The following is a 27,088-nucleotide window of genomic DNA, read 5'->3' as shown; positions in this document are numbered from 1 at the left end:
TTTAGATCGCGTTATTTATAAATGTGTCGTAACCCTCCACCACCCGACACGGCCAATCAGTAAAAAAAGTGTCACGTTGACAAAAGACAAATAGTTCACTGCTTTAGCCCACCGGTGTGTTGAAGCGTGAAACCACAACATTTACAATTTGAGTACGACGTTTCGCTGGTAATTGCATCCAGCATCATCGGGCAATTCGCCAGAATGGTGAGGCTCTGCTGTGTCTCCCGTTCTTATATAGAGCAGCAGCAGGGTGACGTCATCATTAACTCGTTAATTCGTCAGGTGCAAAGATTTGAGGGGGGGTTATTGTAATTATATACTAGATTAGTAATCAGGCTATTGTTACGATGCGAGTTGTAGATTAGTAATCATTCGCTCGAGAGAGAGAGAGGGCTCTTGGGAGCCCCCCTCTACTTTGACCGACTCCTCCACGCTGCTCAAACAACTTGAAAGAGGTGTAAGTACCCACACCGCATGCGACCAGCCGATTGACGAATTGTGGCATACACATTTTTACCGCTGGGTGGACAGAGTTGCTAATAACCGCTAATTGTGCACATTATGAGTGCTTTGTACGCTAATTGCATATTGAACACTATTTGGATTTTGTAAGGCGGTCGAACATTGATCGTACATTGTTATGACACATTAATTTGCGTAAAATGTTTCTCTCTCACGTGCGCCATCATCACAGCCACACTCTGGCCATGACGATTATTGCACCGCCACGCTTGCTTGAACATCACAAATAGACCGCGACAAACTGCAGGACAACAGCTCCAAGACAACCTGCCTCACTCACGCCGGCCAGAGCACCAGAGACTTCGAGCTCGGGCTCCAACGCCTCCGAGTTCTCGATCAAAACATTGCATCCGATTCGCAAAATATTAGCACGTTATCATTCGTGTTTGTTCCAATTATTTCCACGATCATTTCTATCACCAAACAGCAGAGCCAGTCGCCCAGTTGCACCGCGATTTTTGCCCCCAATATCTCAAGATGCGAATCGGGCCCTTTGGCTTTATTTCTTTCCACCCAATGTAATTCGTCGTCGCTCTGAAATCGACTTTCTTTTACCCCCAACCGCCCCGAAAGACGTAAAGCGCACAGCTTCTCCGCCCCCCCCCCCCCCTCCGCGTTGCACCACACATCAATCCGCGTCGATCCCTCGCTCGCGGCCCGTGGTGACGCGCAGCTGCGTCACACGGGGGATTTTCCCCCGGGTTTTGCGAAACGTCGCGGAGAGCTGCGGCGGTTCGGGAGGGAACGGACCGCCAGCGGCGTCGGTGATGGAGAGGCGCGCCGTGCCATTTGTCCGAACGCACGGGGACGCCGTTTCCTCGGATCAGATTTTAAATTGAGTTTTCAGTCTTGTTTTGTTTACACATCCGTCCACCCGTAGACACGTCCACCTCAGTGTCCATCCGTCCATTTATCTGTTCTTAGTAATAACATGTATATAGCGTTTTTTCATCACGGATCTCAAAGCACTGTACAGAACACAGCAGCAGCAGCAGACATTCAGCTTAAAAATAATAGTATAAATACATTTTAAGAATAATTTACTAAATGAACTAAAAGTTTAATAAGCGTACGTAAATAGGTTTTAAGGTGCATTTCTTCCATCCGTTTGTCCATCTATCTGTCCATCTGTCCTCCTATATTCATTCATCCATACTTTGTCCCACTATCTTTCCATCCACCCACATATTTGCCCATCTGTCTGTTCATCCATACATCTGTACAACTCTCTGTCCACCCATCCGTACCTCCGTCTATTTGTCCAGCCCATGCGTAAAAATGTCCACCCATCCGTCCTCCACCATCCTCCATCCATCTATCTGTCCATCCATTCATTAATTTGTCCATCATTTATCCGTCCATCCACCCCATCCACATATCCGTCCGTCCGCCAGAATTCCTCGTGGAGTTTGAGGACGAGCGGTTCGACCCGGGCACGTGGAAGGAGCTGACTCGCGTCAGCGGCAACCGCAGCTCGGCGGAGCTGCGTCTCTCGCCGTACATGGACTACCGCTTCCGCGTGATGGCGGCCAACGAGGTGGGAGAGAGCCCGCCCAGCGTCCCCTCCGAGTCCCACACCACCGGTCCAGCCGGTGAGCGACGATCGCCAGAGACGGGCGGGGGGAATCGCCGACACGCAGAGCCACGTACCCACGGCGCGAATTGTTCATTTCTCGCGAAGCCGTTCTTCTGCGAGACACCCTTTTGTTTACATAAACGGCTTTCACGCAGCATTTTCGTGGCCCCCGTGTTTTGCGAAAACACTTCTTGTTGTGCGGTGGCGTTGCGGCTTGCGCACTGCCCTCCAAACCTGGCGACACGAGTTCGATTGCCGCTCACGGCGAACACCGGTGACGATTGTCTGAACCGGTCTTGGGCCTCCCCTAGGTCGACTCGGCCTCATATGAGCACCTGGTGCGGTTTGTTAAGATCGCCACTAAAGAGACAAAGGCGGCCGGGCATGGTGCTGGCCACCCACTCCCTCGTGTGCCGTAGCGGCCTTCATACGTGCTCGCTAACAGCACTTGCCCCAACAGTCTGTTAAGGCTGTGCAGGGGATCTTTGTCTTTGTTGTGTGAACGGTTCTTTTTCTTCCGGTGAGACTAAAGTGATTCGAACGTACGGGCGTCGTTCAAAAGTCTTGATTTATTTTTGCCTTCCCCGTCGTCCCGCTGACCCCCCCTGGCTCGTCTGTCGCCCAGCGCCGGACATGAACCCGACGGGAGTGAAGGGCGAGGGCACGCAGCCCAACAACATGATCATCTCTTGGACGGTAAGAGGGCCGGCAGCCAGGGGAATAGGATGGGCACAACGTCAATGCACATGACGATGATGATGGTGATGATAATGTTTCACGGTTATGACAATGTGTCTGATCATGATAACAATGATGATGATAATGATGGCGACAATAATATTATTGTAAAGGTGGCATGCGTAACGATGTTGATGATGTTGATGACAATGACGGTTCTAACGTGAAAGATAACAATGCTGATGACGGCGTCAATGATCATGACAACGGTGATCCTGACCATGACACACCGACGATGATGACGACGGCAGTCCTTTAAGACGACAACGATGACGGAGCGATCGCGATGACAACGACGATCGACGATGCCCGCGCGCACGTATGCCCCTCTCGAGCAGCCGCTGTCGGGCGCCGACAGCAACGGCCCGGGGCTGCACTACCTCGTCGGGTGGCGCGTGCGCAGCGCGGGCGGCGACGGCGACGGCGCGTGGACCGACACGCTGGTGACGGAAGCGGCGCGCTACGCCGTGCAGCACACGCCCACCTTCACCGCATACGAGCTGCGCGTGCGCGCCGTCAACGACGCCGGCGAGGGCCCCGAGCCTCGCATCGTCATCGGATACTCCGGCGAGGACTGTGAGTGGCGCCGGACAAGCGGGGTGGTTGGCGGGGGGGGAGCGGGAAACGCCGTGGCAAACGATCGTTGCTACGCGCGGACGTTGCCGTGACGAGGTGGCCCCCCTCGTCAAACGCAGTGGTGGGGGTTGACGCTGTGGCGGGTGCCGGACCGGCGTCGATGGGAATCCCGGCTCGTGGTTCAAACTGCATGTGGTTAATAATTAATAATGATAATAATAACGCATGTGCACGGCTTCTTCTGCCTGTCCACTGCTGGCCGATGGCCTCACCACTCCCGTGCCGCTTCGTGAGGTTTATTTAACCGTACTTCACCACGCCGGTCAGTTTCAGGTGAAGGCGGCGAGCATAAATGTGGAAGCATTGCAGTGCAGTACAACAGTGGATGTTGCTCCACTCCCCTCTACCGCCTACCATGTAGAACCCGCAGCCTTTAACAACCTGATTGTGATTGGTGGTTACCCAACCAGGCGCCCTGCTGCTTAGCTTCCAAGATCCAACGATTAGCACGGGTTGGCTATGTACAGTGCGAACGAAATTTCCAACACACGGTACATACACGAGGTGCATTCTGGGTTGATGTCGTCACAAGTCAACCGGCGGTGTCACCATGCGCTGGACGATGCCCGGGTTTGTTGTTGTTGTTGTTGTTAACAACGTCAGCAATTTTCCCGAGAAGCTCATTCAGAATGCCGGGGGGAAATCCTTAGGGACTCCCTCCACACCACTTCCACCGACTGGCAACCCGCCCAATCCACCCAACCGCTGTCCAGGATGCCTCACTGCATCTCCGCACCTCCTTCAGGGTGCAGTGCAGCAGGATTTTCAAGGCACGGCTCAAATAGGATTAGACAATAGGGATAATGAACGTCAATTATTTATGCGGGAAAGCCTCCACCGCTTTTCAACATGATAGTTTTTTTTAAAGACGGTGCTGCTTTGGCTTGGTTCATTATTGGTCTCTTTTGGGTCGATCCCGTAGGTGCAATGTCAGGTTTTTTTTTGTTATAACCCTCCACCATCCGACAGAGCCAGTCAAATCAAGTTGTCTCGTTGTGGGGCAAATATGCCAATTCATTTGGGTGGTTAGCAAACCGAAGCGGGAGTGTTGAAAAGCAGGCATTGTTTTGATAATGTTCTACGTTTCGCATCATGAGGTGTTAAGAAAGGCTCAGCTATATCATGAGATATTTTCTGCCAATATCAAATTATGAAAAAATAAGAATAGGTTTTACCCTTTCTGGCAATGAAACAGATGCTCAAACACCAAGAAGATGTTCAAACACCAAATAGAAAGGGTTAAACCTATTCTTATTTTTCAAAAGCTCGGGTCTCTGCTTTGGGGTTGATAGGAAAATCCCTCTATAAGCACTGCTTATAAAGGGATCAATAAGACTCCTCCACAAATCTGGCTGTCGCCTGCTGAAGCTAGTTGTAATTAGTGGCGAAACGTCGTACTCAGATTGTAAATGTTGTGGCTTGGCTCTCCAACACACCGGGGTGCTGTACTAGTGACGAATTGGCCACGTTCTGTTTACGTGACAACCCTTACTAGTTGGCTGTGTCGGGTAGTGGCGGGTTTTAACGACACTTTTATATATCTAGGCGATCTACCCCAACAACCTCTATTATGGATGATATTGGTCGCGAAAGCCTCCTACGCGTTAAACTTGAAAGCCAAAGCCATGCATTCGAGCAGATTGCACTCCAAGGTTCGCACGGACTGGTGCACAAACCCACTACCTCTACTGCCTTCACCTGGCCACCTTGCAGCCGAGTGCAATTGGGAAGTTCACACTGCGGGGCGTGACCCGACCGGCCGTTGCGTCCGAAATCGCTTGACGTTTGTCGAATTCCTTTGCCGCGTTGGCGACCTGTAGCCGCAATCCGCGGGCGCGCCGCTGCGAGGCTGCCGCTGCCAGGCAAAGCGATAATGAGACGGCAGCAACGCGGGGGGAATGCTTCTCCCGCGAATATCCCTCTTGGGAATCGACGGTCTCGATTTACACACGCGGGTGATGCGCGACGCTCGGCCTGATCGCAAAACGCGTTTGTTAAATTGGCAGTCCGTGTTACCGGGGGCGTGGGCGGGTGGCTGCGTTGGGTTCTAATTTATGCCTCCCCCTCCCCATTCCCCGTTAGCTCTTGGCGAGTGTTGTTCGTGATTTGCCGTGGAGCGGTAGCGCAGTGCCGGTTGGTGCACCGCGCTGTGAACACGGCGAGCTGAATTTGATTTCCACCCCACCCCCCATCCCCCCACCACTTCACTAGTCGGCACTGACCAGCATGTTTGGGAGATTGATGTATAAAAAAAAAAAAATTCTGATCGTTTGTTCCCCCCATTGTGAGAATCGTCGTAATGGTGACGTTCGGCGTTTTAGTAAGCGATCGATCGCGTCCAAAGCAGATGACAAATCTCAGCTGCCGGTTTTTTTTCTTTTTCCCTCTGTGCACGACTTGCCGCAGCTCCCTTGGAGGCACCGGGCAAAGTGGACGTCGAGGTCCTGAACAGCACATTTGTCCGCGTGTCTTGGGAGCCGGTGACAGAGGCCTCCGTGCGTGGCCACCTTAAGGGCTACAAGGTGAGAGCTCCGACGTGCGGCCTCCTCCTTGCAGTCACAGGCTCACACGCACAGCCGTCTTCACTCAACCACAGCCTCTCACTCGCATGCTCAGCTTTCTTCAATCAACCACAGCATCTCACTCGCACAGCCTCTCACTCACACGTAGAGCCTTCTTCACTCAACCACAACCTCTCACTCGCATGCACAGCCTTCTTCATTCAACCACAGCATCTCACTCGCACAGCCTCTCACTCACACACGCAGCCTTCTTCAACCACAGTCTCTGACAGTCATAGCATCTCACTCGCATGTACAGCCTTCTTCAATCAACCACAGCCTCTCACTCGCACAGCCTTCTTCATTCAACCACAGCCTCTCACTCGCACAGCCTTCGTCAATCAACCACAGCCTTTCACAGTCACAGTCTCTCACTCACACACGCAGCCTTCTTCAACCACAGTCTCTGACAGTCATAGCATCTCACTCGCATGCACAGCCTTCTTCAATCAACCACAGCCTCTCACTCACACACGCAGCCTTCTTCAACCACAGCCTCTGTCAGTCACAGCCTCTCACTCGCATGCACAGCCTTCTTCAATCAACGACAGCCTCTCACTCGCACAGCCTCTCACTCGCACACGCAGCCTTCTTCAACCACAGTCTCTGACAGTCATAGCATCTCACTCGCATGCACAGCCTTCTTCATTCAACCACAGCCTCTCACGGCTTGTTTTGTTTTTTCTTCTACTTGCAGGTCTTATTCATTCAGCCACCACCCCTACTCATTCACATGCACCGCCTTCTCCATTCATCCCCCTTTCACAATGTAATAATACAGTACAATTTAGATCTAGTGCTCCATCTCTGCCGTGGACATCCTACCGGGCACGTTCCCTACTTTGGCTGCCACTCCACCATTAGACTCTAAACCAAACTATTGATATTTTACCAGGTAAAGGCCTACTGAGCAATGTAGCTCTTTTTCAGAAGCGACCTGGCCACAAATGATAGCTCAACAAAGTGGCTTATCACGTGGACATGTATAGCATGTTGATAAATGTGGAGGGAAAAACCGGAGGACCCGGAGAAAAATCTATGTCACCACGGGGAGAATATGCAAAACTCCAAATATACAGGCATCAGGGTGGGAATCAAACCCACAACCTCCTGTATGCCAGGCGAGGTAGTAAACACCTCGACCAATCCACCATCAATATGACGTCTCTACCCGGCATTTGTTCTCTGATTCATGTGTTCCTCTTTTTTCTTCTTTCAGCGTGATTTCAGGTGTTCACCTCTCCATGCTTTCAATTAATTTGAGAACTTAAAATTTCAGTTTGGCTGCCGTGCGACAAACGATCGCGAGGCAGCGTTTGTGAAAGTGCAACCGCTGCAGTGTGAATGACACCGCTTGGAGAAAATCAACAGAAGCCCTGAAACAAAATCTCTTTTAGATGTCCAAATAGATTCCTCATCCCATGACAGGATGCTGATAAGCACAATTGTAATAAATATGGGGAAAAGAGACAAAATATTTGTTTTTTTTATTGTACTGTAATTGCCCTGATATTTACCCAAGTCTCTTGGGCAAACAGAGGAGAAACAAATATCAACGTGCGCCCCGCTGCTCAACTTAGTGCCCGTTAATGATTGGATTGACCCGAGCGTGTGACCTGCTCTCTGACCCCTGACCTCCCCAAGGTGTTCTACTGGAAGGTGCGAGAGCTCCTAGGCCACCCCACTCAGGTGAGACTGAAGCTCCCAGGGAAGGAGAGGGGGCCGAGTGAGACCCCCCCTAGCACGGAGGCTGTGGTGGTGCGATGTGAACGATAACGATCGTGATGGAGATCATGAATGTGTGTAAAGATGGTCCTGGTGACGCTGATAATGGTTATGATTATAGCAATGATATAAGCAGTCTCTGATTTACTACGAGCCACATTCACGACGTTTATGGGCCACCATGGAGCCATTTACGACGCAGAAACTTAATTTACGACGCATCTTCAGACACGACTTTGAATACATTTGAACCGAGTTTGGTTTCCGATGCGACTTCACTTGAAGCTTTTGTTATTCTCAAGTGTTTTTTGTGGATTGTTACCTTTTAAACTTTGTTAAATATGGCTGTTAAAAGGAAAAAGCACATCGGCAAGTGATGTTTCTACTGTTTCGGTCTATGATTTACGACGGGTTTTCCAGGAACGCATTGTGTCATAAAAGCGGGGACTACCTATATATTTACTGACAAGAACCACAACGATCATCGTTACAGTGATGATGATTTTTAGAGCGACACTGATGGATATGTTGATGATGATAATAATTTTATAATAGTGGCCGTGATGATGATGATGATTTATAATTAATTGTTGGGTGAGGCCACCTAACGATCTCACCAAATCTGTGTCACAATAAAACCCTCCACCAGCCAACCAAATTAATTGTCACGTGGTGCACAAGCGTTTAACAACGCGCCAACGAGTAATGTTTCATTTCACCGGTAAGATCGAAGAACGAAACTCACAAACGAACTTAGCCAATGCGTCCATGAGATACCTGCGTCTATGACCATAAATGTACGAACGATACGTTCAGCGATTACACGGTGATCATGTTTAGTTTGTTGTTCTTCCCCCCGCACCTCCAGTTAGCACGGCCGGCTATGTACTGTGCGAAAGAAGTTCAACATAAACATACGTACATGATGACGATGTCGGCGACGGTAAAAATAATGACGCAGCGTCTCCTTTCCGCACACGCGCTCGCGCCCCGCTCAGCAGCAGCAGCAGCGGCGCCGGCGGCGCCGGCGGCGTTCTGACCGCCGCTTCCTGGTGTTCACGCCCGACCAGCGGCACGGCGTCGTACCGGGACTCGAGCCGTTCAGCTCCTACGAGCTGGACGTGCGCGTGTCAAACGGGCGCAGCGACGGGCCGCCCAGCCCCGCACGCTCCTTCCAGACGCCCGAGGGCGGTGAGTACGATGCAGCGTGGCCCCGCACCCCAGCAATCCCAAAATCCAGAAATGTGGAACTCCCGTGATGCGATTAATCGGAAAGTAATATTTACACCGGGGGCATCTCGGCGCGCTTCATATCGCGTCTCATCACATTTGAAAGGGAACCCCTCAGCGGCAGCTGTCCCTGTGGCCGCAAGGCACCTCAGCGCCTGAACTGTAAACTGGAGTTAGTTTGCCAGTAGTGGGCGCGATGATTGCTCTTTTTTTATTCCCAATTTCGTAATTTGCAATCTGGGTGAGAGTTGTTCCGTGCTCACATCGGCTGCTGCTGCTCGCCCCCCCCCCACACCCCTTCAATGCCTGCTCACCCCCCCCCCCCTCTTTCCTACCAGTTCCGTCCAAGCCCGAGTTCCTACGCATTCAGAGCATCACGTTCAACTCGGCCACGCTCGTGTGGGCCCCCCCTCTGCAGCCGCACGGTGTCATCACCGGCTACGTGCTGCACTACCAGAGCAGTGAGTGTATCAGGGGCTGTGTCCCGCTGTCTTACCGGAGCAGTGTGACGTTTGATTAATTCACTTGAACTCGGCTAAATTCCAACAGAAGGAATGAACACTTGTTTTGTGATTATTTCTTTGCTTATATTGGGAGTGTCAAAATAATTTTTTCGAACACCGAGCGGTGGAAAGAAAGTGAGTTAAACCAGGCGGAAAACCCCGTTGAGACTGAAGGTCTCTATTTAAAGGCAGACCTGCATTACATTTTATAACACAATTAACCAGAAATAATCCTTCCTTTGTGTTCATTTATCATTCAGAGGGGAGTGAGTTTGGGGTTTTTTTTGTCTTTGCCAGGAAGCCTTGAGGGGTTATAATTAGCGCAGATGATGAATGGATTTTCGCCGAGAACAAACATTAATTATTCCGATGTCACAGCCTGCCTTTGGGTCCACACGCACTCTTTGTTGGTGAATGAACACGTATTGTATCACACTGGGCTCAATAAACGCTCTCGCTGTAAACATAAAGACAAAGCACCCCCCCCCCCGCCATTCCCCCTGTTAAGCATAGGGCAGTTTGACTAATTGAGCAATTTCACGGTCCAATCGATGAAAATCATTGTCACATTACTCATGTAATTATCTGTAGTATTACAGATATATGGATTATTGAGAGGTCAGTGGTTTGACACGGATACAAATATTGGTAGCGAGTTCGTCGCTTTTCAGTTCGAAACCCATGGCCGCCCCGGTAAATACTCGCGGGTGCATTATTAGCTAAAAATAACACGCTACGTTTGCATCACAGTGGGCGTTAAACAACCCATGGCGTTTATTCGAAATCGTTAGCCGTTGTGTGCCGGCCTCATGGCCCCAAACGTGCCAAATTTTAACAAAATGATTTGCAGGTTACCTAATTATTCACAGATTGTATAAAAACCACGCAGCAACATCACCCCCTACTGACAGTCTGTAACTGTCTGCGGAAGAGGACGTCTTCGCGATAGCCTTGCACTATGAGAAGGGCAACGATGTGAGGTGTCCTCAGTTATTATTATTTCATTTGAGTACAACCGCACAGGCTGGCTGGTATTTTATGAGCATTTCTCCACAATCAATATCCACCACAGCCTGGGGGGGGGGGGGGGTGGGGGGGTCGTAAGTAAACAGGAGATGCTTGTTTGAGTGGGTAAGACAGCCTGACCTCTGCCTTTCTCGGTCTGACCTTTGGCAGTCTGTCCCGATACGACCCTGAGAGTCACCGCACTCCCTCCCACCCCTCCTCCTCCCCACCACCACCTCGATTAAATTAATGAATCATTCATGTGTTCCGTCTTAAACGTGCCGTGCTTCTCGTTTCCACTTTCCCATTTCAATGTCTTGTTTGTTAATGCGTGTGTTTTAATTGTTATTTGTCCATCTTGTTTGTAGTGTCTATTGTTCATTCAGTCTCTCTCATTTGTACCATTTCATTTGCACTGCTTGTCGTTTGCAATGTGTGTATTTCAATTTGTACGGGCTCTCTCGTGTTTTTTGTAATAACTCTCTTGATCCGTCCGCCCTCTCTACTTTTTCACCGTTTCTTACCCGTGAAGTTGGCATCTCAACTGCGCGGTCCGTCTCGTTTGTAGCATCGCTTCCCCTTTTGCTCCCGTCCCATTCGCTACCTCGTCCGCTCGCTCCTAACCTCGTCCGCCCCGCAGTCAACGGCAGCGGCCCGGAGCTGGGACCGCCGGCGCGCGTGGAGCTGGCACGGCCCAACGTGACGTCCCACACGCTGGACGGGCTCCGGCGCAACACGCGCTACCGCTTCGGCGTGAGCGCGCGTACCCGCGCCGGCGAGGGCGGCACCGCCGACGAGGAGGGGTCCACCGACCTCGACGTGGGTGAGCGACCCCCCCCCCCCCACCACCACCAACGCGACCGCCGTGACGGTCGTGGTGATGGCGCCGATGCCGATGACATCGATGATGGCGATGGCAGTGATGATGATAATGACGGCGGTGGTGGGCGTTGTAATGACGGTCACGGTTGTCACAAGGTAATGATGATGGTGACGATGATTTTGAAGATGACAGTGGTGATGATGGTGATGATGGATGTGGCGACGATAGTGTCGATGGTGAAGATATTGATGACGGAAATGGTGATGATGATAATGATGACGGTCATGATAGTGATGATTCTAGTGATGACGGTGATGATAGAGACAAAGAAAACAATAATAGTGATGGCGATAATGACATGATGACGATATTACGGTAACGTCTCACTCACTCGTACACTCAAAGCCGTGTAACTCACTAAGAGCACTGGTGCCAGCCGCGTCTGTGCGCACACGTGTTTTCGCTGCCTTATTGCGTGTGTGCGTGTCTTGCTTGCTGGTTGCAATAATTGCCCAAAAAAACTAAATTTCTTTGGTGAAGCTGCTGCGTTGGCAGTGGTGCGCAAAGTCAATGGGTTCCACGTCAATGACATTGTGGCCTTGAAGAGGATAAGAGGTCTAACATTTGACGACGTTTTGGGCAATGTTTTCTGATGAAGGGCCATTGCTCGGAGCGTCCCCTATTATATATTTTGTGTCGTTATTGACGAAAGCGTTCGAGCTTTTTGTGTTACTGAAAAAAAAAAAAATGCCAAACAGCCTTTCGCAGGACCCTCCTGAATGAGACGAGCGCTTGAGACTTCTGGGCCCATGAACATATCAACGAACTCCTGGGGACGGGCGGGAACGTAACGTGACGCGTGTCGCCGTGACTGTGTGTGCGTGTGCGCGTGTGTCCCGGTTGTCGCCGCGGCGTCCCCACCAGCTCCGGCCTGGATGGACCCCGTTGTGGCCGGCGTGGGCGAGAATTTTGTAAACCTGAGTCTCGCGGCCACCCCCGGCGGACGGTCGGCCGACGTGCGTTACGTTGAGTACGCACCAGCCGAGAGTAAGACCCGGCAAACCCTTCGAATCCTCGCAAACCCACCATCACTGCCCCAACGCGGCGCTCGGTAGACTCGCAGAAGTCAATCTTCAATGTTAATCGTCGATAGGCTCACAGATGTAATGTTCAATAAAGCCTCACTGGACTACATATGTGCTCTTCAGTGTAATCCTCAATGCTTCTTCAATGTGAAATAGACTACAGCTGTAATGCACAAAGTGATCCTCAATAGACGATACATTTTAACTCTAAACAGACTCATGCACATTGATGTAATTCCTCAGTAGACATAGTAATGCAACACTTCACCGACTCATTCCAGTAATCTGGACCTGTTATCTAAATGTAATATTACTAGACTCATATATATGCAACCATTAATTCACTTGCACATACTAATGGATATAACCGCTCATAAAATTATAGATGCAGCCCTTAATCAACATACAGTGTAGATGTAGGCCATAATTAAATTTTTGACGAAATCCTTAAAATAGATGTGCTGATGCTAATATTAAGACTACATCGAAAATACATGTTTAAGAATAAAGCAATAATGTTCAAAATCAGAAAATCTAATGTTCACTTTTCACCAATCGCTAGCTTAGTTTGGCTATGACTTCCACTCTGCGGCATATCATTGTGTGATGTGAATTTACTATTTAACTTCTTAAAATGAACAATCGTTTTACACGTAATGATTTCTCTTGGAGTGGAGCGGTGGCCCACTGCACTATTAACCTGGTGTCCCGAGTTCGATATCTCGACCACGGCTAACACCAGTGGCGAGAAATATCTAAACCAGTCGCGGGCCTCACCCCTTCACCAACCGGCGCTGCCCAGCGCAGCGAAGCATGTGAACACCAACCCCCCATGGCCAGGCAAGGTGTGGGGAGGCCTTCATCCAGCAGTGGATTGACAGAGCTGTATATATATATATTAGTTTCCCCGTTTACATATCGTTGCATTTTAACATCTGTTGTTTCGTTTACATCTTTTTTTTTCCCCCGTCCGTTTGTTCCACTTTTGTTTTGTTGTTGGCCGGCGCCACGCTTTGGCGCTTGCCAGGCGACGGCGGCTGGGTTAGAGTCCTGGTATCGCCCGGGCAGACATTCGCCGTGATCTCGGGCCTCGAGCCCGGCACCGCGTACCGCCTGCGCTGCTCGGTCGATACGACGCCCGGCGGCGTTAGTTACGGCGGCGAGGTGCCCGTTGAGACGATGAGCACAGGTGAGGAGCCACCGCCTGCTGTGCACGGAGAGACGGGTTGGCGGTGGTGTAGTGGTGGTGGCGGGGGTAGCAGTGGTCGATGGTGGTTGCGGTGGTTGCGGTGGTGGTGGTGGTGATCAAAGGAGGGATATTTCAGTGAGCGAGTCATCAAATCAGTGTCAATGCTTATTCTCTAAATCTAAGAACCAAACCCTGTAATAGACGCTACAGAGTTCACTAAGCATTTACGTTAATGAAATCATTCAAACTAAGCATACAAAGTGAAAGAAATACATTACACTAAAGCGACAGAAATTTCAGTGGCGTACACGCACAGATGTAAACACCTCTCAGCTCGATCTCTAAAGACACCCTGCAGCAGAAAATTACCCAGAGGCCCTATAATTTTGTTTAATGGCCGATCTTGAGGGTAGAGAGTGGGCCTTCACCTGGAAATTTCGACTGATGTATGCTTCTGTCAAATCAGTTGGCACTTGCCGTGGCATTTAAACGCAGATCAGCGCGCTGCAAGTTTGCAACTCGATCAAACAATTCGCACGATTCGATTTCTGCGCTCAGACGATGTCCGACCGCACCATCACGGCGAGGTGATTGTGTTTGTCCGCTCTGCGCCAAGACTTAATCACTCACTGTGCACAGAAAGAGGTCAACAAATGTTGACGCCTTGGAGACAAATCTGAAAACACATTTGTTTTCATTATTTACAATGGGATTATTATTATTATTCTGCACATAGCATTTCCCCCAAGATTTGGTTGAAATGTGGAGCACAATAGAAGATAATGTCATCGATTACACTCATTCTGCAAACACAACAGCGCATTCATTCTGCGAGGCGCCATCACGAATCTCGAGCGCCGTCCGAGTGACAAACGCAGACGCCGAGGACGTCTCGTAGAAAATCCGCCACGGTCGATGGAGAGGAGGGGGGTCAAGAGGTCGGGCTTCAGGCGACGACTCGACAGCGGGCAGATGGGTCGGCAGGAGCAACGATTCACACACCTCTCCCATGTGCGCGCGTTCCGGGCTGTGCCGCGTATTGGTTCGGCATGACGGCCGACGTCTTCCACGTTCCGTGAGCTTCTTCGGTAACCCAAATGGAAGTTCTCCCCAGCACGTCGAGCGAAACGTCGGACGGTAACCGAAACAGCACGTGGCACGGCACGGGAAAACACGCGTCAGAGAGCAAAACGGCACACGAGCGCAAAAACCTACGGGGTTGCATTTACACGGCCCATTCACGGGGGGCAGAAAGCGATTTTTGACACTGATCTGATGCCTTGTCCCGTTTCGGTAACCCGGAATCTCGCCGTGGCACGTCACCGTGGATGTGCTCTTTTTACTTCCCCTTTGTCCGTTTGTCACGAGCCAAGCGGCCGTTGGTCTGCGACGATTGCTGCCAGCGACCGTCACATGCAGGCAGGCAGGAATACAATTATCAAAGAACCCAATCGGAATCAATTCCCACCGATTGATTTTACTCGGCCTCTTAAACACCCATTTGCCGTGCGCGATCACCGTCAGCGGCGTCATTGAGGGCGCAGCGCCGGCGAGAAACAGCCGACATTTCTCCCCAATTCACGCTGTCCGTCAATGGTGTAATGTGGTCGCTGCGAGACGACGCCTTGTGGCACGTCGGCTGAGGACCGCTTGCGTTCGTGGCTCTTTGGGGATGTTATCTTCCCCGTGATTTTCTTGTTGCACCTCTTCCTTGTCTGTTCTGTCGTCGCAATCGCTCCCGCGCTTGCCAACGCTCCGGTTTCTCTACAAAGACCGATCGCTGGGTCACACGGTGCTGGCAGGGCAGAGTCTCAGGCAATCTTGTCTTTGTGTAATGAGACGACTGACAGTTGTGTGGGGAGGGGGGGGCGATGGAGGGCATTTGGGAGGCAAATTCTTTCTCCGCAGGAGACCTGGAGATCAGTTTAAGGCCATATTTTTTAATTGGCAATGGTTCTATATAGATGTTATTTTGACAGATGACCTTTATGAGTAGGTAAGAAGTAATACAAGGTTGCACATAGAAGAAGACTTGATGCAGGCAGTGATGAAATCTGGCTGTCGCCTGATGAAGCTAGTTGTAATTACTGGCGAAACGTCGTACTCAGATTGTAAATGTTGTGGCTTGGCTCTCCAACACACCAGTAATGAATTGGCACGTTCTGTTTACGTGACAAACCCTACTAATTGGCTGTGGCGGGTGGTGGCGGGTTTAACGACACATTTACATTTATGCGATCGAACCCAAAAAAATCTTATATTATGAATGATATTGATCGCAAAAGCCTACATGTTAAACTTTAAATGAGAAGGAAACTGGCACTATTCGGACACAGATGTAGGATGGACAACAAGAGGAACATTTTAATGTGTGTTGTTCCGACAAAATGGAAGGAACCAGCGAGAGAGGAAGACCTCACAGAGAACGGCTTGACAAGACAGAGAGGAAAGTGGAAACAATTGACGAAATGTGCATTGGACACCTACGGGGCTATCTGCCCATGGATCGTTATGATGAAGAGTCCTTTAACAGGAGTGTGGAGTTTACACACTGCCCTATGAACCTGGTGAGCTAAGTTCAATTCCCTGCTACAACCTCCCCACGCTTGACTATCCAGAATGGCAAAGTATACTTAAGACAACCTCTTTGACGAACAAGGAATAGGGTTGACAGAATCAGTTGATTAACCTCGTGTTTTTTGAGAGCTCATTTAGAACAGAAGCCTCTCTTTTTCTCAAGGGAGACCTGGGGTGTAAATGAGTTCAGCAAAGCAGAAAATTAAAAACGTGTAAACAAAACAATGCACAAAACACCATTTAAAATATATATATATATATAACACAATTGTGTTAATGTATTAAAGAGTACATCTAAAAACGGTATCAATCGCTGCAGAGGGTCGGGGCGTAGCGCCTACGAGAGTGGCCGCGGGGATTGCCACCCACGTGCCGGGGTTATCGCTGGAGCGGTTGTGTGAGACGTTCATGTTCACATCCGAAACGGCAGGCAGGCAGGCAGGCACGGGGCCACGTTCTGTGCGCGCACGGCTCGGCTTTGCCTTGGGGTGATTTCTCCGCCGCTTTGTGTGTTTCTGCACCGGTGCTGGGTCTTCTCTTTGTGTGTATGTATGTTGAACTTCTTTCGCACCGTACGTCGCCACCCGTGCTTTTTTACCGTCTGCCTCACTCTGGAACGCGAAATTGGCGGTGAGTGAAATCACCGCCGCGTGATGTTGGCGGCGGTGGTGGTGGTTGTGGCGACGGTTGTTGGCGACGATGGGTGGCGGTGGTGGTGGCGACCTGAGAGCGAATAACACTGGCGATCTCGTGGCCACCCTCACCGCTGCCTCTTCGCCGGAGTGCAAGCCACTGTGCGTCGCCGCGGTCGCCCGCAAAACCAATCTGCACCTCGGCGTGCACAGGCTGTTTGTGCACGGCCGAGAGAAACACGAACCGCACGCCGCTGCCCTCCCTGCGGTCGGGAGGCTGCGTGATTCGTGAACCGCATGAGCACGGTCAATAACACGTCGATGTGTGCACAGCCTTCCGAGTGAAACATTTCACTTGTGGTTTGAATGAACAAGCCATGAGTCAACACCCCGCAAGCTGGGTTCGATTCCCGGCTGTGGGACGGTGGTATGAGATGAGGAGCCATGGAGAGGGTCAGGGGGTGTTCTAAATGGCCGTGTCAGACCAATGAGGTGGCAGTTGCACGAATTTCTCGGGTTCAAAACTGTGGGTTTCAGCCGCTCGTGATTAAATTGGATTCTCAGGTTTTTTTTTGTTTGAAGGTCGAATGAAGGGGCACTGAAACATATAAGAATAGCTTTTACCCTATCTGGCAATAAAACAGAAGGTGTTAAGATGTTAAAACACCGAACAGAAACCTTTCGCAGGGAATCGTGTCTGCATTAACCTACACGTACATGTGGTGAACATGCAAACAAAAACATGCTCTGGTAGTATATGATGCATTGTCTTTGAAACTTTCTTTAGAGCCTCGTCTCAAAGCGTGTTAGACCCCAGAGGGCGCCAAAAAGTGAACAGCACATAGACAATGCCACTGTCAGGACATTGAGAGCTCGGGGTGAGCAACCAATTCTTATTCATATTATTGGGTATTTCGGTAAAGTCACGTAGATAGGTTCAAAGAATATAACAAAATAACAAATGTATTTTCTTTGAACCTATCTACTTGACTTTACCGAAAGACCCAATAATATGAATTCCTGCAGTCACGAAAGCTTTAAGTCAAGTTTCAACCAATTCTTCTTTTTTTGATACTGGCAAGAAAGGTCACATGATGGGACTGAAACAGTTCTGCACAGTCTCCTTCCACAGACCGTTCTCAACACGCACGGGATGGTGCACTGCTCACTGCAAGAGTTCCGATTGGACAACAACGCCGATATTACAATTGGAGTAAAATTGCGGAAAAAGCCTAAATATATTTCAACTTCATACTCTTAGTTCTTTCTGTAAAGTCACGTAGGTAAAAAATGAAATTTTGCTGTGACAGTTTCACCTGAAGACGGAAGCTTGTGTTGCCTCCGAAACGTCGTGATTTTATTGTTTTTATTTTTTTTATTAATTTTAATTTCATTTTTTACCTACGTGACTTTACCGAAAGAACTAAGAGTATGAATCCTTGCAGTCACGAAAGCTTCAAATGTAGAATATTTCAACTTACCAAGGGGGTTTTGCTGAGCTAGGTGGATCGTTGCGAGATGGTGGCGGCTTGTGAAGTCCTTGGTCTTCATTTAGCAGTAGATAGATCATGGCTGCTGATTATAAAAGACAAACCAATCCCACGGTCAGTACTGCGCTCTGCCAGGAGGTTACCAAGTAAAAAAAACACATATGGTCACCGCTTCTGATCGACATCAAAGGTCATAGGTCGTACATGGACGACAATAACGAACGTTGCGTTCACTACCGCTGCACTTTTTTCCACTCTCGTGCCACCCACCCGTTCCTCTCCATCCTTGACGACGGCACCAGCAGAGGTGGCGAGCGCGCAGCTGACGATCGCCACGGAGGGCTGGTTCATCGGCATCATGTGCGCCGTGGCGCTGCTCGTGCTGGTGCTGCTCGTCGTGTGCTTCGTGCGGCGCAGCAAGGGCGGCAAGTACCCGGGTGAGCGGCGCGGGCTTCGTCGGGCGACGGCTTTTAGTCGACGACGATGAAGACGACAGTGACTGGAGGAAAATGGACGGTGACGAGCGACTGCCGCCCACCGGCAGAGGCCAACGAAGCGACGAGCGATGACGGGCGGGATGAGATGGACGGGGTGTGAAATAAAATGCTGCCCGAGATAATCGAGGGTGCAGTTGCACTCACTGTACGTGACGAAACTAATGATTGTGAAAAAAGGACGCTGGCTGAGATAGTTTGGCGATGTTATTGGAGACTGCAGTGCTGCGAGGTCATTGGCTACATATAGTATTTGACAATATGTTTGCTGAGTTCATAAATTGGCTGACCTGGTACGTTGGTGGGGAGGCGGTGGACTGTTTCACTCTTGTAGTCAACTAGAACTAAAACGAAACTATTTTTATTTTACGAGCTAAGGCCCCGCTGAGCTGTATAGCACTTTTTCAGGAGCGACCTGGCCACAAATGACGGCTCAACCAAGTGGCTTTTACTAAAAAAAAATCGTGTTTCTGGACCAGACTAAAACAATGACTACATGAAGTCCACAGTGAGGCTCGACGAAACTCCCACAGGTTGCGATCGACCGGGACGATGACTCGGTAAGAATAAAGCGACCACATTGGCAGTGCGGGCGTGTGACGCAGGGCGCTGGGCGTCCACCTGCAGCGCAACGTTGACAACTGCGGCGACGGTGACGTCCACTCGCACTCCCCAGTGGCTTTACCGTAACTTTTAGAGTCGTTTTGGTCATTGGTGAAGTTTCGCACTCGTGCAGGACAAGCTCGGAACGCACGGCCGCATTGTGTGTCCCGCAAGGCAGGAGTCATTAGCTTGATTGGTTTACGTATCCCTTTAAGCGGCGTCAGTCCATGTTGTGCGTTGTTCAAGGGATCTCCGAAGCAGTTCTGTGACATTGCCTTCTGCGGGCAACTGACTCGTTAGCACTTTTCAAATTTGATTGAAAGCGCTGACGCATTGGCTCTGTCTGCCTGCCTGGCTGTCCGTCTGCAACACAGGGGCACTGCGACTCTTGTAAAGGATTTTAGAATGTGAACGAAGCTTCGGTGTAAAGTTGCGTCGCTGTCAGGGACTCGTCCGAGTGAGAAAACTGTCCGATCAAAGCGTTGCCCGCACACTTTCCCCAGCAGGGCCGCTATCCGAGCTGCCGCGTCATTGTTCCTTGCGCGTCCGTCGCACGCGACACCATTACGATCGCTAATTAAATACTTTGGCTGTTAAACGATATTTCTGGAAGCATTAGAGAATTCATGCATGTGCATGAGCTTTCTTCCTCGTGTTTTTTTTATTTCCAGTGAAGGAGCGAGAGTGCGCCTACCCGGACCCTGAGAATCAGCAAATGAGAGAGAACATCTTTGCCGAGTGCAGGTAACACACCGCATGCAACCAGATGCACGGTAGGAGGAACATTTTGCTTGTTTGAAGAAGAAAATGAATACCTGAACATGGGCGCGGTATTCGGAATTTTGAGACCCCCAGTTGAAAAATTATGAGGCCTATATTTGAATGCAGCCACCAAGCCTTGAGACTCCTGAATTTAACTCCTGACCAAGGTCTATCCCATCTCATTGTTGTCGTATACATCTTAAGTTTAATTCCTGGTCGTCATCATCGTGACGATTATTGTCGGCATCGTAAACATCGTCATCGTTGTCATTGTCTCACATGGGTCATCGCCTGGTCAGGCCACACTGTTTGGTTCAATAACTTTTCAATTGGAAATTAAACAACACCTTGCATTTTGTGAGTTTCCACTATTTGTTGTTTGAGTGGTTGGTTGGATGGTAAAGTGGGTTGCTTTGGTGGGTGGGTAGATGTGTAGGTGATTGGGTAGTGGGTGGGTGGGTTCACGGGTGGTTTGGCAGTATGTGTTTGGGTCGTGGCGAGTCGTTGGTGGTGTAGCTGGGTGGGTGGGCAGTTAGGTGGGTGGGTGGGTGGGTAGGTAGGTAGGTGGGTAGGTGAGTGGTTGGGTGGGTTGGTGGGTGGGTGGGTGGGTAGGTGGGTGGTTGGGTGGGTGGTTGGGTGGGTAGGTGGGTGGGTAGGTGGGTGGGTGGGTGGGTAAGTGGGTGGGTGGGTGGGGAGGTGGGTGGTTGGGTGGGTAGGTGGGTGGTTGGGTGGGTAGGTGGGTGGTTGGGTGGGTGGTTGGGTGGGTGGTTGGGTGGGTGGTTGGGTGGGTAGGTGGGTGGGTGGGGAGGTCGGTGGTTGCGATTTAGAACCGAGCGGTGGATCGAGGCAGTTGAGAGATCCGAGTCGGTTCTCAATCTCTCCAACCTCACTCCCGTTTAATTTTCTCCCCCTGTCTCTCTGAACACCCCGCGCTCGCACACGCGCAGAATACGGAGACGGTAAGTGCCGAGGCGGCCCCCGTCGCGGGCGCGATCCGTCTGCCCACCCGCCCGGTGCATGCCCCCCTCGCCCGCCCCCATTTCTAAGCACCCTTACACGTGGATTTATTGAGACCCTAAGCGAAAAATGGGAATCACAAAAAATTACATCTTAGAGGGGGCACTCAACCGTCACGAGCCCGGTCACCGATGCCTGTCCTGGAAAACATCAGTCGATTTAATTTGGTTCGTAACTTAATTTGGCAACAGCTTCGGCTTATAATGGACGTTGCCCTTGATAGGGTTGTTCGTGCAGCTTGTCGCCACCGTTGCGATCGTCGTCTGTGTTGAGAGGCTGCGTTGGTCACCACGACGTCGATGGTGCGCGGGACGTGGCGACGTCGCTCGGAGCTCGCGCTAACTTCACAACGTCCAGCAGACGTTTTCATTGCTGTTCATTTGCATTATTGCTTCGCGTTTATACTCAATCATCGTCATCGTCAGCAGCCATGATTATCCACTGCCGGATGCGAGCCTCCCCAAGCCGTTGCCACCCCCCTCATGGTGTCGCGATGCAATGATTCATCGAGATCCTGCACGCTGATTGATCTCATTGTGGTGGCGAGATGTTAACTACCTCACCTGGTATGCAGGAAGTCGTGGGTTCGATCTGGACCCCGGCGTCTGTATATATATATCTGGAGTTGCATGTTCTGCCCATGGTCACGTGGATTGTCCTCCGCGCCCTCCGGCTTTTCCCTGGACATTTAGAATCAACGTGCGTTTAAGAGTATTTGGCTGCTATAAATGTTCACATAAGCCACTTCGTTGAGATATCATGTGTGGCCGAGTCGCTTCTGAAAAAAGGGCTACGTAGCTCGGTGGGCCTCACCCTGGTAAAAAAATAAAAAGTTGCGTTGAGTTAGTTTATCTCCAGCGATAGTCGCCCTGTCAGACACGTTCCTTTCCTTTGACTACCACCCCATCGATAGTCTCAATCAGTGGCCATCGTCCCTCCTATCGATGCATCTGCCCCAAGCTCAATTGGTGTTCTGAAGAATGTGATGTCTCTCACACGGGTATGTTCTCCGATCCGCATTCCTCTTTCCGACTCTTGAGTGTAATTCCCAGCATGCAATTCTGTATGCTTCCTTGCACAGATGTCAGCATTTGTTCCATTTTATTTGTAAAAAGTCCATACTTATGACACATGTCATAGCAGGTATATATGCACATAATTACCATAACACAGATAGCCGGATTAAGGCACATAAAGGATTTATGGAGTTAATTATTAATGCCTGAGGCTAAGGGATTCAAATTAAGACACATCATTATTAGAATAATACGTTTGGCTTAGTCATGGGAAACCATCGAGTTTTTGTTGCCAGAATAATAATCCTTTTCCCAGGAAAGCCTCAGTCTCAAGACTGTCTTTTCAGGAGGGTCACGCACTGGGATAGCCATTGCCATTCATTAGTAGTTGGCTTCATGCGGGAGGCAATTGGGGACCCGGAGAAAACCCACCAACACACATACGAGGATATAACAATCAAAAGCTCCACATTTTTCGATTTAAAGCTCTCGTGACTGCAGGGATTCATCTTCTTGGTTCTTTTGGTAAAGTCACGTAGAAGGGAAGTAATAGTGAGAATTGTTTTGTTTTATTATGTTTTATTTTTTTATTACTTCCCTTCTACGTGACTTTACCGAAAGAACCAAGAAGATGAAGCTCCACATTGATTGGAACATCTATTGCTGTGCTGCCCTCTCCTGGCCACGCAAGCCTCCGACACCCAATATTTCCACGACAGCCTCCCCATCCGAGATCACTAACCAGGTTCGGCGCTGCTTAGCTTCCAAGGTCGTGCATGATGGAGGGGGGGGGTCGATTTACCGTGTCGGCGTCACGCTCGGCTTACCGACACGCATCACCGATTCACTCCCCGGCGATATCGCCCCGTCCTCCTTTCTCCGCTCCCTCCAGCGACAACGAAAACAAACCACTGCAGGGCGGCTCGTCCGGGAGCAGCGACAGCGTGCGCTCCGGGGGGCGCCACGGCGCCGGCGACGCCGACACCCAGGTGCCCTTCAACGAGGACGGCTCCTTCATCGGGAAGTACGCGACGGCGACCGAGACCGCGGCTACTGCCGCGGCGACAACGGCGGTGGCGGCCAACGGAGGAGGTGGCGCGGGAGGAGGCGGACGACGAGAGAACGGACACGCGCGGACGCGGAGAAGCTCGGAGGCCGACGACGCCTGCTGAAGCCGTCGTGGCAAGGGAGGGGTCAGGGGCCGACGGAGGGAGATAAAAACACACGGAACGCAAACATAGAGATATGTAAAACACGAATATAAGTTAAAGCGAGTGCACCGTGCCGTGCGGGTGGGTCGTGGTTAACAGATGAGAGTTGGCAAAATTGCATTTGGGTAACGAAGATGAGACCGTGACGGTAATAAATTCGGTACGATTACAAGGGGCAACTGACGCAGCACTAGGCCTCGGCAAGGTAACGTAATTTACCCTTTTTACCATTCCAAGGGGTAAGGTAAAGATTAGGGTAAAGGTAGCGCGAAGTATTACCAGGTAAACACCTTGTTTACCGCTCGCTAAAAGCACCGTGGCGCAGTCCGTGGCCTCCATTTTAAATTGGAATCATCGAGAGTATTCTTTATGAATGAAGCGCTTTACCTAGCATTTACCTGTTATAAACTTGTTCATGTGTAGTAGTACCCCAGTAATTACCCTGTAAACGGGTATTTTGTATGAGGTAAGGGTAAAAGGTGGGGTAAAGATAGGCTCGTTGTTTTGACCTTTCAGCTTACCTTGCCGAGGCCTACGTACGCGCGTAGGCGTACGTATGCACGTGTGTGCGCGTGTGCAAGCACGTGATTGGTAACCACACATGCCAGGGAGGGCCATCGTATTATTCTCCTGATTTATAAGGCGCTAATTTTTCCCTACTTTATTTTATAGCAAAAGTTGGGCGTGCATCTTGTAACCTGGTCGGTGTGTGTGTTTGACCAGATTTGCACAACTTTATTGACAACCGGGCGTACGTTTTGTTGGGTGCGTCTATTACTTAAAGGAGCATCTTATAATCAAGAGAATATGGTAATTCAACTTAAAAGAGTGTTTTTTGGCGTATGCTTTGACGTCGTCGCGTATACAGCAGTTTGGGGGTCACGTTTGAGGTCGCCCGTCTCACTGCTGAGCTTTATGGCACCCGCGGAAAGTTTTATGACCGCCAAGTGCTTCAGTTTTTTTTACTTTCAGTATCGAGTCGACGTATTCATTCGCATTCATGTTATTATCATTGCTGTTATTGTTGCTGTTGTTTTTCAACGTTTGGAGACTTGAGCGCTGCACGCACGGTCGAGAGAGCGAATTTACGCGAGAGTTCGCTTTTGTTTTGAAATCGTTAATGTTTACAGCGGTTTTTTGGGGGGGGGGGCTTTAGTCGCACCCCCATAAAGTTGCAATGGCTTATGGGTAAGTGAAAGAATTATGGGAAACTGAGAGATGTTTGGAGGGAAAAAAAAACTGGCTAAGGTAGGGACTTTTAAAATTGTGAGAAAGATTTAAAGAAAACATTTTATTTTTGCGTCTGTATAAAAACCGCAATTAGCATTGGATCCGCCGCTACCTGGTTGAGATTTTAAATTAGCGGTAACGTTACATGTTTTTCCAAAGCTCGTGGAGGTTTAAAAGGACTCGCGTCATCAGCGTTAAAAAGGGTGTTCACTGTTGCTGAAACAAACGGGGGGAAAAAAAACAAGATTCTAACAATCCCATTTGCAGGCCGAATCCAAGTGTGGCAAAACCAGGCCATGAAATTAGAAATTCCAAGTACTTGAGCGTCCCACGGGGAATTGTCTCAGCGGGTTTACCCATCATCAGGCGCATCCAAGTGTATCGCATCGTAAGCCACCGACGACGCTTGAATGGGAAGTGATGGTAAAATGCGGAAAGACGGATCGTGGGGCGTAACGAGGACATGGGCGGTTTGCAACTGGCAGCGTTTGCACCCCATGAGTTTGTGTTCTCATCTTTCCCTCCTTCGCCTCCCTCCTTTTTCACAGCCCAGTCCTGTGGCGAGACTCTCGCTAATTAAATTCCCCGTTTCACATCGCTCGCGATGCCCCATGCCATAGTGTGATGGTTAGCGCACTACACTGGCAATGCAGAGATCGCCGATTCAACTCGGCAGGCGAAACAACGGGGCAAATTTCTTACATCCTCTGCCTCCCCCTCCCCACATCCCTGCCTCCTGCGCCCAACCAGAATTATATGAATGGGTGCACCACAGTTGGTCAATCGGCAGGTGGCATGTGCTGGGGGTAAAAATGTGGGCACTCCTACTTCTTCCAAGATGTCTGGCCTGCGTGGAAGAGTAGGCCAAAGTACCGTCTCGAGGCAGCGCTAATGATTAAATGGGTGCGAGGTTTTTTGTTGTTCAAATGGCTATTTGGTTGTGCACCACTGCCATTGCACATTGCAATCAACAACTTGGTAATGTGCTTCTGAACCTGGGATTCAATTCAAGGAATGGGCGCGGGGCTGCCTGCCTGCCTGGCTGGATGTAACGTTCATCAATTAACACATTCTTAACACATTCACTCCCGTTCGTTTCACCTCAGCAGAGTGCCTGCTTTTTTAATTTGACAGCATTCAAATGTAAACGAGAAAGTATAAGTATTCGTTTTAAGCGATTTTCTTTTTAATTGTGCGCACAGATGTCCACGCAGCCTCACATGAGGCTTCATCACAAGTTAGATCGTCACAGAGCCCCGCCTCACGCCGCTGCTGGATGAAGGCCTCCCCACGCTGCGTCAGTCGCGGCGGTTGTCAGACCAAACTTGGCCATGCCGGTTCGCGGCAAGCCGGTGGATCGGACTTTGTCCGCTGCGACTCACGCAGCGGAACTTTCCCTCTGCACCCACCGCTCCACGCCGAGATGCAAAACCTTCAGAAGTCATCTCTCTTCCACCGGCAGAGACAATTTAATTTTGGTCTAAACTTTCGGAGCCTTTACCAAAGGGCGCTTTACCGGCATGTCAAGTGTGGTCAAATAGCCCTCACGACCGACATCCGACACGGGGAGGTGTCCTCGCCCAAGATCTATCGCTACGTGTTGCAGATTTGGAATGAATCGCTAATTGTGCGATTACTGGAGTCGCGTCAGGAGACGATCACGCATCCTTCCAAAAGCCAGTGAGCACAGCGTCAAAAAGTGTTAAAACAACCGTACCTCCGATGTGGCCAAATACAAGAGGCTTGTTGTGTCAATTGAGCACCTAGAGCAGGGCCGGTTGGGAACGCTACCTCCTGCGGCAGTTGAGCCACACTGACATCTGTGCGTACAATACCCCTTAACTGTGTTTTATTATTTTCACCGACAAGTTGTTGGTATAGGGTGACAAAACATTTTGAGCTGTGTCAGCGCCGTTAACGCGGCCGCAAATTTATGTCAAGTGCGTCAGCAGCGTCTTGTAACCTCTTGTACATATTATTTTGACGATATGCCGCATTAGAGTACCCGTGCCCTGTCGAGGACGTATGGCTTTATCACAATTGGTGTTTGTACATTTGAAACATGCTGTATCGGTAAACGCGAAAACCACGGGTTTAATTTACAAAAAAGGTTCATAATATATACATTATCCAAAAAAATACGGATATTAATATTTCCTGTACATATATTTGTGTTTCTAATGTATAAAGATGCATGTTTTTTTTTGCACATATAGTAGAGGCTGTTTTCTTTTGGGTTTCGTGATATTGTACTGCACATGTATGCTGGCTGCTTTGCCTGGCATTGGCTGCCAAAGCTGGGCTGGCAATATGGGCGGGCGATTTGAGTTGGCCAACCAGTGCAAAGAGCTGTAAGTGACCACCTTGCACTGGGGCAACAATCGTCACCGGCACCCGTTGCCAGAAACACATTTGCCGTGAGCAACTTTGGCGCCTCGGGTCGAGCGGTGGTGGAGAGTG

At 50.1% G+C, this 27,088-nt stretch overlaps 1 protein-coding gene across 14 annotated transcripts in view; it reads left to right on the top strand.

The window, feature by feature from the left end:
* LOC144943679 (neuronal cell adhesion molecule-like) overlaps positions 1-26,837 on the top strand; it is a 168,836-nt gene extending 141,999 nt beyond the window's left edge. For 6 of the 14 annotated variants that reach the window (XM_078871386.1, XM_078871387.1, XM_078871390.1 and 3 more), the window contains 14 exons: positions 1,920-2,117; positions 2,727-2,797; positions 3,178-3,415; positions 5,882-5,997; positions 7,681-7,725; positions 8,760-8,952; positions 9,330-9,452; positions 11,068-11,322; positions 12,247-12,369; positions 13,435-13,596; positions 18,598-18,732; positions 20,064-20,136; positions 21,102-21,113; positions 23,080-26,837. In XM_078871386.1, coding sequence (XP_078727512.1) covers positions 1,920-2,117; positions 2,727-2,797; positions 3,178-3,415; positions 5,882-5,997; positions 7,681-7,725; positions 8,760-8,952; positions 9,330-9,452; positions 11,068-11,322; positions 12,247-12,369; positions 13,435-13,596; positions 18,598-18,732; positions 20,064-20,136; positions 21,102-21,113; positions 23,080-23,359 — 2,024 coding nt within the window. In that variant the 3' untranslated portion in view covers positions 23,360-26,837. The remainder of the gene's footprint in view (positions 1-1,919; positions 2,118-2,726; positions 2,798-3,177; positions 3,416-5,881; positions 5,998-7,680; positions 7,726-8,759; positions 8,953-9,329; positions 9,453-11,067; positions 11,323-12,246; positions 12,370-13,434; positions 13,597-18,597; positions 18,733-20,063; positions 20,137-21,101; positions 21,114-23,079) is intronic. The other 8 variants (XM_078871393.1, XM_078871396.1, XM_078871395.1 and 5 more) reach the window with 8 other exon arrangements.
* The last annotated feature ends 251 nt before the right edge of the window (positions 26,838-27,088 follow it).

This window comes from Lampetra fluviatilis, chromosome 32, assembly GCF_964198595.1.
Source record: "Lampetra fluviatilis chromosome 32, kcLamFluv1.1, whole genome shotgun sequence".
Classification (NCBI taxonomy): Eukaryota; Metazoa; Chordata; class Hyperoartia; order Petromyzontiformes; family Petromyzontidae; genus Lampetra; species Lampetra fluviatilis.
The sequence above is the reverse complement of the archived record's forward strand: the minus strand, read 5'-3'. Positions and strand labels throughout refer to the sequence as shown.